The sequence below is a fragment of the Procambarus clarkii genome, chromosome 77 (genome assembly GCF_040958095.1).
Source record: "Procambarus clarkii isolate CNS0578487 chromosome 77, FALCON_Pclarkii_2.0, whole genome shotgun sequence".
Lineage (NCBI taxonomy): Eukaryota > Metazoa > Arthropoda > Malacostraca > Decapoda > Cambaridae > Procambarus > Procambarus clarkii.
The window spans coordinates 16,047,616-16,060,627 of NC_091226.1; the positions used below are offsets into that span (position 1 = coordinate 16,047,616).

Below are 13,012 nucleotides of genomic sequence, written 5' to 3' on the forward strand. Positions count from 1 at the left end.
GGCAGTAGAACAACTCCCAGAACCCCATCAAGCAGGTATATGTGGGCCTGCGGGCCGCTCCAAGCAACAGCCTGGTGGACCAAACTCTCACAAGTCAAGCCTGGCCTCGGGCCGGGCTTGGGGAGTAGAAGAACTCCCAGAACCCCATCAAGCAGGTATACGTGGGCCTGCGGGCCGCTCCAAGCAACAGCCTGGTGGACCAAACTCTCACAAGTCAAGCCTGGCCTCGGGCCGGGCTTGGGCAGTAGAACAACTCCCAGAACCCCATCAAGCAGGTATATGTGGGCCTGCGGGCCGCTCCAAGCAACAGCCTGGTGGACCAAACTCTCACAAGTCAAGCCTGGCCTCGGGCCGGGCTTGGGCAGTAGAACTCCCAGAACCCCATCAAGCAGGTATATGTGGGCCTGCGGGCCGCTCCAAGCAACAGCCTGGTGGACCAAACTCTCACAAGTCAAGCCTGGCCTCGGGCCGGGCTTGGGCAGTAGAACAACTCCCAGAACCCCATCAACCAGGTATATGTGGGCCTGCGGGCCGCTCCAAGCAACAGCCTGGTGGACCAAGCTCTCACAAGTCAAGCCTGGCCTCGGGCCGGGCTTGGGGAGTAGAACAACTCCCAGAACCCCATCAACCAGGTATATGTGGGCCTGTTCCTTTAATTCATTCCATTTTTCCCACAATTCTTATGCTAAATGAAAAGTTTCTAACATCTCTATGACTCAATTAAGTCTCAGGCTTCCACCCCAATGGTCTCCTTGTTCTAGTGCTATGTTTTGTAAATATATCCTCCATTTCCACCCTGTCAATCCATCTAAGTGTGTGTGTGTACTCACCTAGTTGTGCTTGCGGGGGTTGAGCTCTGGCTCTTTGGTCCCGCCTCTCAACTGTCAATCAACTGGTGTACAGATTCCTGAGCCTACTGGGCTCTATCATATCTACATTTAAAACTGTGTATGGAGTCAGCCTCCACCACATCACCCCCTAATGCATTCCATTTGTCAACCACTCTGACACTAAAAAAGTTCTTTCTAATATCTCTGTGGCTCATTTGGGCACTCAGTTTCCACCTGTGTCCCCTTGTGCGTGTCCTTCCAGTGTTGAATAGTTTGTCTTTGTTTATGTGTGTGTGTGTGTGTGTGTGTGTGTGTGTGTGTGTGTGTGATAATACATATTCGAAAAGCTATTTTCACGTTTTCCTTCCAAACACTTTAATTAATTTCCTAATTAATTTGTTAATTTGTTAAGTACATTAAAAAGTACCCAATTATCCAGGTGTGAGAGTATTTTACAAACTCAAGATCTGTTTAACAAAACTTATTAACATGGAATGAAAGTTCTCAAAGCTCAGACTACCAAGAACTTGGCCACACAGCCACAAAAATGTTTTGCAAAAAAGGTAATGCAAGAAGACCTTGTCGACAAGGTTGTTAGGTCGGAGCTAACAAGCCTTACATGACCACGTTACAAGGCTGTGGACTCCTCACACTCATCCCAGGAGAATGTGCAAGTCACTCACACACACACTCACACTCACACACACACACACACACACACAGTATGTTCAGGAATCTGTACAACAGTTGATTGACGGTTGAGAGGCGGGACCAAAGAGCCAGAGCTCAACCCCCGCAAGCACAACTAGGTGAGTATATACACACACACACACACGCACACACACACACACACACACACACACACACACACACACACACACACACACACACACACACACACACACACACACACACACACACACACACACACAGTATGTTCAGGAATCTGTACAACAGTTGATTGACGGTTGAGAGGCGGGACCAAAGAGCCAGAGCTCAACCCCCGCAAGCACAACTAGGTGAGTAAACACACACACGCACACACACACACACACACACACACACACACACACACACACACACACACACACACAGTAGGCTCAGGAATCTGTACAACAGTTGATTGACGGTTGAGAGGCGGGACCAAAGAGCCAGAGCTCAACCCCCGCAAACACAACTAGGTGAGTACAACTAGGTGAGTACACACACACGCCTCTCAACTGTCAATCAACTGGTGTACAGGTTCCTGAGCCTATTGGGCTCTATCATATCTACACTTGAAACTGTGTATGGAGTCAGCCTCCACCACATCACTGCCTAATGCATTCCATTTGTCAACCACTCTGACACTAAAAAAGTTCTTTCTAATATCTCTGTGGCTCATTTGGGCGCTCAGTTTCCACCTGTGTCCCCTTGTGCGTGTGCCCCTTGTGTTAAATACCCTGTCTTTATCTACCCTATCAATTCCCTTGAGAATCTTGAATGTGGTGATCATGTCCCCCCTAACTCTTCTGTCTTCCAACGAAGTGAGGTTTAATTCCCGTAGTCTCTCCTCGTAGCTCATATCTCTCAGCTCGGGTACTAGTCTGGTGGCAAACCTTTGAACCTTTTCCAGTTTAGTCTTATCCTTGACTAGATATGGACTCCATGTTGGGGCTACATACTCCAGGATTGACCTGACATATGTGGTATATGTGTGTGTGTGTGTGTGTGTGTGTGTGTGTGTGTGTGTGTGTGTGTGTGTGTGTGTGTGTGTGTGTGTGTGTGTGTGTGTGGTGGGGGGGGGGGGAGCGTGGTTGTAGAGTTATGTATATGTTTGGACTAATGTATGAGCGTTGTAAGGCCTGACGGCTGAGTGGACAGCGCTCTGGATTCGTAGTCCTAATGTCCCGGGGTCGATGCCCGGCCCCGAAATCATCTCAAGATAACCTCAAGATATGGTTTCGTGTACATGACACAGTAGGTATTCATCTAGTTGTGCATGCGGGGGTTAAGCTTCGGCTCTCTGGTCCCGGCTCTCAACTGTCAATCAACCAGTGTGTAAGGTTTTCGACGGGCGTGTAGCCAGTTGTGTAGAATGTGCAGGCGAGTCGTGAGCAGACGAGGAGTCACAATAACGTGGCTAAAGTATGTTGACCAGACCACACACTAGAAGGTGAAGGGACGACGACGTTTCGGTCCGTCCTGGACCATTCTCAAGTCGATTGTAACACACTAGAAGGTGAAGGGACGACGACGTTTCGGTCCGTCCTGGACCATTCCCAAGTCGATTGTAACACACTAGAAGGTGAAGGGACGACGACGTTTCGGTCCGTCCTGGACCATTCTCAAATCAAGTCGACTTAAGACCATTCTTAACCAATAGACTAAGGCTTCCTCAGACTTACGCCCAACGCCCTTACACCCTTTGTTTCCTTATCTTAGCCCTGACGCCCGAAATGAAGAGGTCTTTCCTTTCGACCGATCATACTTTTAAGGCAAACTCCTTTCATCCGGGCCCGAGAAACTTACGGTATTAATCCCAAGCTATATTTGTGGTTGCGAATAATTGGAAAATTGCTTTTTGTATTCTTTTCTGCCCCCGGGAGCCCTCGTTCGATCCCCCAACACCCTGGTCATAGAACCTAAAGCTAAATTACGAGTCACGACCAGCGTAAATCCCACGGGTTTCATTATTCACAGTGTAATCTCCCACACAGTATGTCCATCGGGGGATTTTATTGGTCAGCATATAAGCATATTTCATTGGAGATTAGAGATCAGTTAATTAAACAAATCCAGGATGGTTGTATTAGTATACAATACATGTATACTTGTGTATTTGTATACTAGTGTGGATCTGTGTCTCAGACAGAAATACAGGTTCTTGTATACTTTATTATACAATTGTATTTACATTATTATCATTATTTTTTGTGTATTAAATAAGAGCATATAATTTTATTTGGGTTTGTAAAATATATATTATGATGGAGAATAATTAAAATTCTGATGAGGTTCAGAGATCTGGGATATTTGATTAATTACACATGTGTATATTTTGATATATTAAAGCAAACCTGCAACTGGATGGTTATTTTTGCAGTTTTGGTTATTATTGTTATTTTATATGATAACCGTGGCCACACATCTGCAATGATAACTTGCAGATGTGTCAGGTTCGAGGTAGTCCTTGTGTAAGTTTGGAACGTCTTAATTGTACGGTGGCAGGTGTGGTAGACAGACTTGCAACAGATGCAAAAAAGTACACATGTGAAGCCTTCAATGCGCCGTACACACACACACACACACACACACACACACACACACACACACACACACACACACACACACACACAGTGGAGGCTGACTCCATACACAGTTTCAAGTGTAGATATGATAGTGCCCAATAGGCTCAGGAACCTGTACACCAGTTGATTGACGGTTGAGAGGCGGGACCAAAGAGCCAGAGCTCAACCCCCGCAAGCACAATTGCGTGAGTACACACACACACACACGCACGCAAAAGCTACGACAGACCCCTAACTTTTCTCCCAAAGCGGCTCTATCGCTTGCCCACACCTGTAGTCATGCATCTTTGCGTTCAAAGTTTGTGAATGTTTGGTCGGGTATTCTAGCGTTTAGCTGGGCCGGACTCTTCAGCTTTCTGCAAGCCTGGACAGCTAAACTCTGCGTTTAGCTTGACCTTAGGCTAGCTTTCAGACTTAGCCAGTGTCTCAGATGCTAGTCTTCAGACTTAGCCAGTGTCTCAGATGCAAGTCTTCAAGACTTAGCCAGTGTCTCAGATGCAAGTCTTCAGACTTAGCCAGTGTCTCAGATGCAAGTCTTCAAGACTTAGCCAGTGTCTCAGATGCAAGTCTTCAGACTTAGCCAGTGTCTCAAACGCTAGTCTTCAAACTTAGCCAGTGTCTCAGATGCAAGTCTTCAAGACTTAGCCAGTGTCTCAGACGCTAGTCTTCAGACTTAGCCAGTGTCTCAGATGCAAGTCTTCAGACTTAGCCAGTGTCTCAGATGCTAGTCTTCAGACTTAGCCAGTGTCTCAGATGCTAGTCTTCAAGACTTAGCCAGTGTCTCAGACGCTAGTCTTCAGACTTAGCCAGTGTCTCAGATGCAAGTCTTCAAGACTTAGCCAGTGTCTCAGACGCTAGTCTTCAGACTTAGCCAATGTCTCAGATGCAAGTCTTCAGACTTAGCCAGTGTCTCAGATGCAAGTCTTCAAGACTTAGCCAGTGTCTCAGATGCAAGTCTTCAAGACTTAGCCAGTGTCTCAGATGCAAGTCTTCAGACTTAGCCAGTGTCTCAGACGCTAGTCTTCAGACTTAGCCAGTGTCTCAGATGCTAGTCTTCAGACTTAGCCAGTGTCTCAGATGCTAGTCTTCAAGACTTAGCCAGTGTCTCAGACGCTAGTCTTCAGACTTAGCCAGTGTCTCAGATGCAAGTCTTCAAGACTTAGCCAGTGTCTCAGACGCTAGTCTTCAGACTTAGCCAATGTCTCAGATGCAAGTCTTCAAGACTTAGCCAGTGTCTCAGATGCAAGTCTTCAGACTTAGCCAGTGTCTCAGATGCTAGTCTTTAGACTTAGCCAGTGTCTCAGATGCAAGTCTTCAAGACTTAGCCAGTGTCTCAGATGCAAGTCTTCAAGACTTAGCCAGTGTCTCAGACGCTAGTCTTCAGACTTAGCCAGTGTCTCAGACGTCAGTCTTCAGACTTAGCCAGTGTCTCAGATGCAAGTCTTCAAGACTTAGCCAGTGTCTCAGACGCTAGTCTTCAGACTTAGCCAATGTCTCAGATGCAAGTCTTCAAGACTTAGCCAGTGTCTCAGATGCTTGTCTTCAGACTTAGCCAGTGTCTCAGATGCTAGTCTTTAGACTTAGCCAGTGTCTCAGATGCAAGTCTTCAAGACTTAGCCAGTGTCTCAGATGCAAGTCTTCAAGACTTAGCCAGTGTCTCAGACGCTAGTCTTCAGACTTAGCCAGTGTCTCAGACGTCAGTCTTCAGACTTAGCCAGTGTCTCAGATGCAAGTCTTCAAGACTTAGCCAGTGTCTCAGACGCTAGTCTTCAGACTTAGCCAGTGTCTCAGACGTCAGTCTTCAGACTTAGCCAGTGTCTCAGATGCAAGTCTTCAAGACTTAGCCAGTGTCTCAGACGCTAGTCTTCAGGACTTAGCCAGTGTCTCAGACCCTAGTCTTCAGACTTAGCCAGTGTCTCAGACCCTAGTCTTCAGACTTAGCCAGTGTCTCAGACGTTAGTCCTCAGACTTAGCCAGTGTCTCAGACGTACTTTGCTACATAACACACAGAAATCACAATAGCTTGATGGATCAATGAACAATGTGTAAATCCCTGGTTTGAGTCTCGGAGAGGCTACAGGATCCAAGTTCAGTAGAACTTCTGGTTTCAACTCTTTTGACCATGTCGTAGTTCAGTCGATTCAGGCAGCGTCTGGGATGCTCTCAGACGTAGGTTCGAATCCTCGTCACGGCCCTTGTGGATTTGTTCATTGGTACATAGTTTCTATTCTGGAACTATTAACGATTCATATGTAGATGAACAATTGAACAAGTGAACTGCAGTGTAAAAACGAAGTAATGGAAACCACCTCTTTCACAACTTCGAGGTCAGATAAGACAAAGAATACGTTATCTTGAGGTTATCTTGAGATGATTTCGGGGCTTTAGTGTCCCCGCGGCCCGGTCCTCGACCAGGCCTCCACCCCCAGGAAGCAGCCCGTGACAGCTGACTAACACCCAGGTACCTATTTTACTGCTAGGTAACAGGGGGCATAGAGTGAAAGAAACTCTGCCCATTGTTTCTCGCCGGCGCCTGGGATCGAACCCAGGACCACAGGATCACAAGTCCAGCGTGCTGGCCGCTCGGCCGACCAGCAGCCCGTGACAGCTGACTAACACCCAGGTACCTATTTTACTGCTAGGTAACAGGGGGCATAGAGTGAAAGAAACTCTGCCCATTGTTTCTCGCCGGCGCATGGGATCGAACGCAGGACCACAGGATCACAAGTCCAGCGTGCTGGCCGCTCGGCCGACCGGCTCCCGTTAGGTAAGCCATGTTAGCAGTGACTTCACCATTCTTATTCTTAAAACAAGTAAGAACTCTGTTTTTTACCTCGAAGCAATTCACAATTTCCGATTCAAGAGACGAAATTACACGAAACCAGAGGAATTCTGTGTTGATGCGAGCGAAGAATTACATGTTATTTGCTTAATGGGCGCGAGGAATATTTATATTTTTTTCACCCTCATGTCGTTGGCCTGAAACCAAACACACCGAAACTACGACGTTGGTACAACGTTGGAACAAGTTTTAACACTTCCTACCCTTATCTTGAGGTTACCTTGAGGTGCTTCCGGGGCTTAGTGTCCCCGCGGCCCGGTCGTCGACCAGGCCTCCTGGTTGCTGGACTGATCAACCGGGCTGTTGGAGGCGGCTGCTCGCAGCCAGACGTATAAGTCACAGCCTGGTTGATCAGGTATCCTTTGGAGGTGCTTATCCAGTTCTCTCTCTGGACCTTGGAAACACAAACCGAAACTGTCTCTATTTTCCGCTTGTTACAACTTGTAATAAAGTTGTTACATCTTGGCTTAACGTGTTTATGACGTATTAGAACGTTGTTACAACTGGCTATATTGGTTGTTAGAACTGGTTAGGAGGTGTTAAAACTTGTTCGAACGTTGTACCAACGTCGTAGTTTCGGTGTGTGTTTGGCGGCTAACCAGTTATAACAACCAATATAGCAAGTTGTAACAACTTTCTAATTCGTCATAAACACGTTAAGCCAAGATGTAACAACTTTATTACAAGTTGTAACAAGCGGAAAATAGAGACAGTTTCGGTTTGTGTTTCCAAGGCTTTAGGTAGACTAGAGAGTTGGGGGTATACATATGTATACTCTCTGAGGAATACATGTCAGACAGTCTTTAGAATTAGCATTTAAATTCCCCTGATTTTATACAGGTAGATATGTGTAGCAGATGTTGTTGAAGATTCGCTACCTGGAACAAAAGTTCTAGGTAGCACGGGCTATGGTGATCCCGTAGTGGACTGCAGAGTATCCTAGTTCCACTGACATCTATAGCAACGGAACACGTTAGTCTAATCACACATAAATCACAATAGTGTGATGTATCAATGAACATGAATTTGTTGATTGATGCATCACGCTATTTGTGATTTCTGTGTGTAATGAAGTAAGGGTGAAGAGGTAGAACGACCTATTGACATAGCTCGAGTGCAGGGGGGAGTTGTGTAAAATCCTGGTTTGTGTCTCGGAGAGGCTGCAGGATCCAGCAAGTTCAGTAGAACTTCGGTTGCAATTCTTTTGACCATGTTGTACCTCGGTCGATTAAGGCAGCGTCTGGGGAGATCTCAGACGTAGGTTCGAATCCTCGTCACGGCCCTTGTGGATTTGTGCATTAGTCTGAGTCTGTCTGTCTCTCTCTCTCTCTCTCTCTCTCTCTCTCTCTCTCTCTCTCTCTCTCTCTCTCTCTCTCTCTCTCTCTCTCTCTCTCTCTCTCTCTCTCTCTCTCTCTCTCTCTCTCTCTCTCTCTCTCTCTCTCTCACTCTCTCTCTCTCTCTCACTCTCTCTCTCTCTCTCTCTCTCTCTCTCTCTCTCTCTCTCTCTCTCTCTCTCTCTCTCTCTCTCTCTCTCTCTCTCTCTCTCTCTCTCTGTCTGTCTGTCTCTCTCTCTCTCTCTCTCTCTCTCTCTCTCTCTCTCTCTCTCTCTCTCTCTCTCTCTCTCTCTCTCTCTCTCTCTCTCTCTCTCTCTCTCTCTCTCTCTCTCTCTCTCTCTCTCTCTCCCCCTCTCTCTCACACACCTACCTCCTTGCCTGAACGCGGTCACATCCTACCTGGTTTATAGAGAGTCCCGCGAGGAGTGACAGGTTTCGTAGCGGAGGTCTTGTTGATGTATTGGTCTGTGGTCTAGTCTGCGGTCACTGGCCTTGTGTGTAGTGCAACTTGCCTAGTTTTTCTTTGTGGTGGTGAGTGTGGTGTTGTTTGTGTGTTGTGCTGGTGCTGTGGTTGTGGTGTGGTTGGTGGTTGTGGTGTGGTTGGTGGCTGTGTTGTTGGTGGCTGTGTGGTTGGTGGCTGTGTGGTTGGTGGCTGTGTGGTTGTGGTGTGGCTAATGGTTTGGTTGCTTCCTCCTATGGTTGGTTGCTGTGGAGTGGTTGGTGGTTGTGGTGTGGTTGGTGGCTGTGTGGTTGGTGGCTGTGTGGTTGGTGGTTGTGTGGTTGGTGGTTGTGTGGTTGGTGGCTGTGTGGTTGTGGTGTGGCTAATGGTTTGGTTGCTTCCTCCTATGGTTGGTTGCTGTGGAGTGGTTGGTGGTTGTGGTGTGGTTGGTGGCTGTGGTGTGGCTAATGGTTTGGTTGCTTCCTCGTGTGGTTGGTTGCTGTGGAGTGGTTGGTGGTTGTGGTGTGGTTGGTGGTGTGGCTAATGACTGTGCTATAGTTAGTCGTATCTGTTAAGGTCATGATAGCTACCTAAACCATCAATAATTCACCATAACTTACATCAGAAAACCATTTAATACATGACTAAATTAATATAGAACATTACCAGAGCAGACAGACAGAGAAATGAGAGGTAACACGCAAGCTATGATACATAACAACACACACATCAGTACACTTTAAACCCATCAGACCACAATAAACATAATAACCTGAGAGGTATTTCAGGGTCTAAAAAATATGAATGGAAGATTCAGACGCCACAATGAGGCTATGATGCAATTTGGATGTCGTTAAACGCAGCCTTACAAGGCATTTAAGGTGTGAGATGAGTAATTATGATGTACCAGTATAGTCCTAGAGTACATATAGGTGTAGGTCCCCACCTGTATGTATGAAGAATGTATATATGTATGCCTAGTTCAAGAAACAGGTACTCACAAGAGGATCATGTCTGTATATGGTGAGTGAAGGGAGAGAGACATGAATACGACTTACGTGTCCAGGCAAGAAATGGTTTGCCTCTCAGTTTCAATTAGCCAAACTCGAACGACGGCCCACCATTAAGGGTCATTAGTATGGGGGTGGAGCAGGAGGTGACCCGCTCCCTAACCTCTAGCTACATAAATTAATGAGACAACGCCTCTTCACCTTACGGGATCACCATAGCCCGTGCTACAACAACAACCTCTTCACTTGGTAGACTTCTGAACCAGCAGTGATTAGCTGAGGATGTGAGGGGTAACTGGTCATTAGGAACCATTGCATCAACGCTGCCAGGGATTGCATTGATCAAATCCACAAGGGCCGTGACGAGGATTCGAACCTGCGTCCGAGAGCATCCCAGACGCTGCCTTAATCGACTGAGCTGCAGTCTAATCACAATTACACAATTGTGATTTCTGTGTGTAATTCCATCCAGTTGCTATCACTGAACGTGGATTGATATCAGTTGCTATCACTGAAAGTGGATTGATATCAGTTGCTATCACTGAAAGTGGATTGACATCAGTTGCTATCACTGAAAGTGGATTGATATCAGTTGCTATCACTGAAAGTGGATTGATATCAGTTGCTATCACTGAAAGTGGATTGATATCAGTTGCTATCACTGAAAGTGGATTGACATCAGTTGCTATCACTGAAAATGGATTGATATCAGTTGCTATCACTGAAAGTGGATTGATATCAGTTGCTATCACTGAAAGTGGATTGACATCAGTTGCTATCACTGAAAATGGATTGATATCAGTTGTTATCACTGAAAGTGGATTGATATCAGTTGCTATCACTGAAAGTGGATTGACATCAGTTGCTATCACTGAAAATGGATTGATATCAGTTGTTATCACTGAAAGTGGATTGACATCAGTTGCTATCACTGAAAATGGATTGATATCAGTTGTTATCACTGAAAGTGGATTGACATCAGTTGCTATCACTGAAAATGGATTGATATCAGTTGTTATCACTGAAAGTGGATTGATATCAGTTGCTATCACTGAAAGTGGATTGACATCAGTTGCTATCACTGAAAATGGATTGATATCAGTTGTTATCACTGAAAGTGGATTGACATCAGTTGCTATCACTGAAAATGGATTGATATCAGTTGTTATCACTGAAAGTGGATTGACATCAGTTGCTATCACTGAAAATGGATTGATATCAGTTGTTATCACTGAAAGTGGATTGATATCAGTTGCTATCACTGAAAGTGGATTGACATCAGTTGCTATCACTGAAAATGGATTGATATCAGTTGCTATCACTGAAAGTGAATTGATATCAGTTGCACAACTGATTAGATTTCCTGGAAGCGTCGCTACCTATATTAAAAACACGATTGTCAAAACGTCTCATTTACGTCCTATGAAACCAAATAATTGTCATCTGAATAAAAATGTTCTAATTTACGATTATGTATAAAATCGTAATGTATAATTAGTTTGAATGTATGATAATACCGAGCCTGTGTATAGAATAAAATAATATTACCATGATATACAATGTATACATGATATACCATGTTATACAATGATATACAATGATATTACTCTTTAACTTGACTATAATTGAGAGTAGCAAGTACTGTTTTGGGTCACATGGTGGAGTGATAGACAGTGTTTGAGAATTGTTTGTAGGTCTATCTATCCTACCTACTGTTTGTAGGTCTATCTATCCTACTTATTTTTTGTAGGTCTATCTATCCTACCTACTGTTTTTAGGTCTATCTATCCTACCTATTTTTTGTAGGTCTATCTATCCTACCTATTGATTGTAGGTCTATCTATCCTACCTATTTTTTGTAGGTCTATCTATCCTACCTATTTTTTGTAGGTCTATCTATCCTATCTTTTGTTTGTAGGTCTAAACTATCCTATTCACATGATGAGTAGGATAGTTTTCGCCTTGTTGACAAGATCACACACTAGAAAATGAAGGGACGACGACGTTTCGGTCCGTCCTGGACCATTCTCAAGTCGATTGTGAGAATGGTCCTGTCAACCATTCAAGTCGACGAGAATGGACACAATCGACTTGAGAATGGTCCAGGACGGACCGAAACGTCGTCGTCCCTTCACCTTCCAGTGTGTGGTCTGGTCAACATACTTCAGCCACGTTATTGTGACTCCTCGCCTGCACAAGCCTTGTTCTGCTTGTGCTTGAAGCAAGCAGAACAACTTGAGTTCTTGCACTAGTCCTGTCTATCAACCTTCAGTCAAATGAAGTAAAGATTTTCGTGTCTATTGGTCTGTTATATCAATATACGAACCTGGGTTATCTTTAGATTATCTTTAGGTTATCTTTAGATGATTTCGGGGCTTTTTTTAGTGTCCCCGCGGCCCGGTCCTCGACCAGGCCTCCACCCCCAGGAAGCAGCCCGTGACAGCTGACTAACACCCAGGTACCTATTTTACTGCTAGGTAACAGGGGCATAGGGTGAAAGAAACTCTGCCTATTGTTTCTCGCCGGCGCCTGGGATCGAACCCAGGACCACAGGATCACAAGTCCAGCGTGCTGTCCGCTCGGCCGACCGGCTCTCTAGTCTGGTTTCCTCCACTTACAAATATCTTAATGAGTTATTTTGGCTACTGATTTACCTCTTATTCGTCTACCACCCAATTTAAATACTTTGGTCTTTTCTGTCTCCTTTCCTGGGAATATTGTATGTTGTGATCATGTCTCTCTTGGGTTATCTATTACTTGTTTACTGCTAACTTTCTTATCCACTGGAAGACTTTCCTTGTCGCTCATGCCTCTTTAGTCAGCGTGTGTGTAAGTCTCTTGTAGGGCACTGTGTCGCCCTGTTTTATAATTGTGGTGACGGGGCCTGACGGCTGAGTGAACAGCGCTCGGGACTCGTAGGTCTAAAATTCCGGGTTCGATCCCCGGCGGAGGCGGAAACAAATAGCCAGGGTTTCTTTCACCCCTGATGACCCTGTTCACCTAGCAGTAAATAGGTACCTGAGAGTTAGACAGCTGCTACGGGCTGCTTCCTGGGGGTGGAGGCCTGGTCGAGGACCGGGCCGCGGGGACACTGAAGCCCCGAAATCATCTCAAGATAACCTCAAGATAGATCATATTATTTAACACGTTTTGCTCTGTTCCACTAGCCTGTTTTGTCATGAACTTTTACACCACCTTGCAAGGTACGCAACGGACTCTAATCTGCAGTTTAAGGCCATTAGATTGGCCCTCTTCCAACTTTCAGGC

The 13,012-nt window shown here is 45.6% G+C and overlaps 1 protein-coding gene across 1 annotated transcript in view; it reads left to right on the forward strand.

The window, feature by feature from the left end:
* The window catches only part of LOC138357316 (mucin-22-like), an 83,627-nt gene that overhangs the window by 23,440 nt on the left and 47,175 nt on the right, over positions 1-13,012 (forward strand). Inside the window, exon 2 of the mRNA XM_069314007.1 lies at positions 10,218-11,072. Coding sequence (XP_069170108.1) covers positions 10,218-11,072 — 855 coding nt within the window. The remainder of the gene's footprint in view (positions 1-10,217; positions 11,073-13,012) is intronic.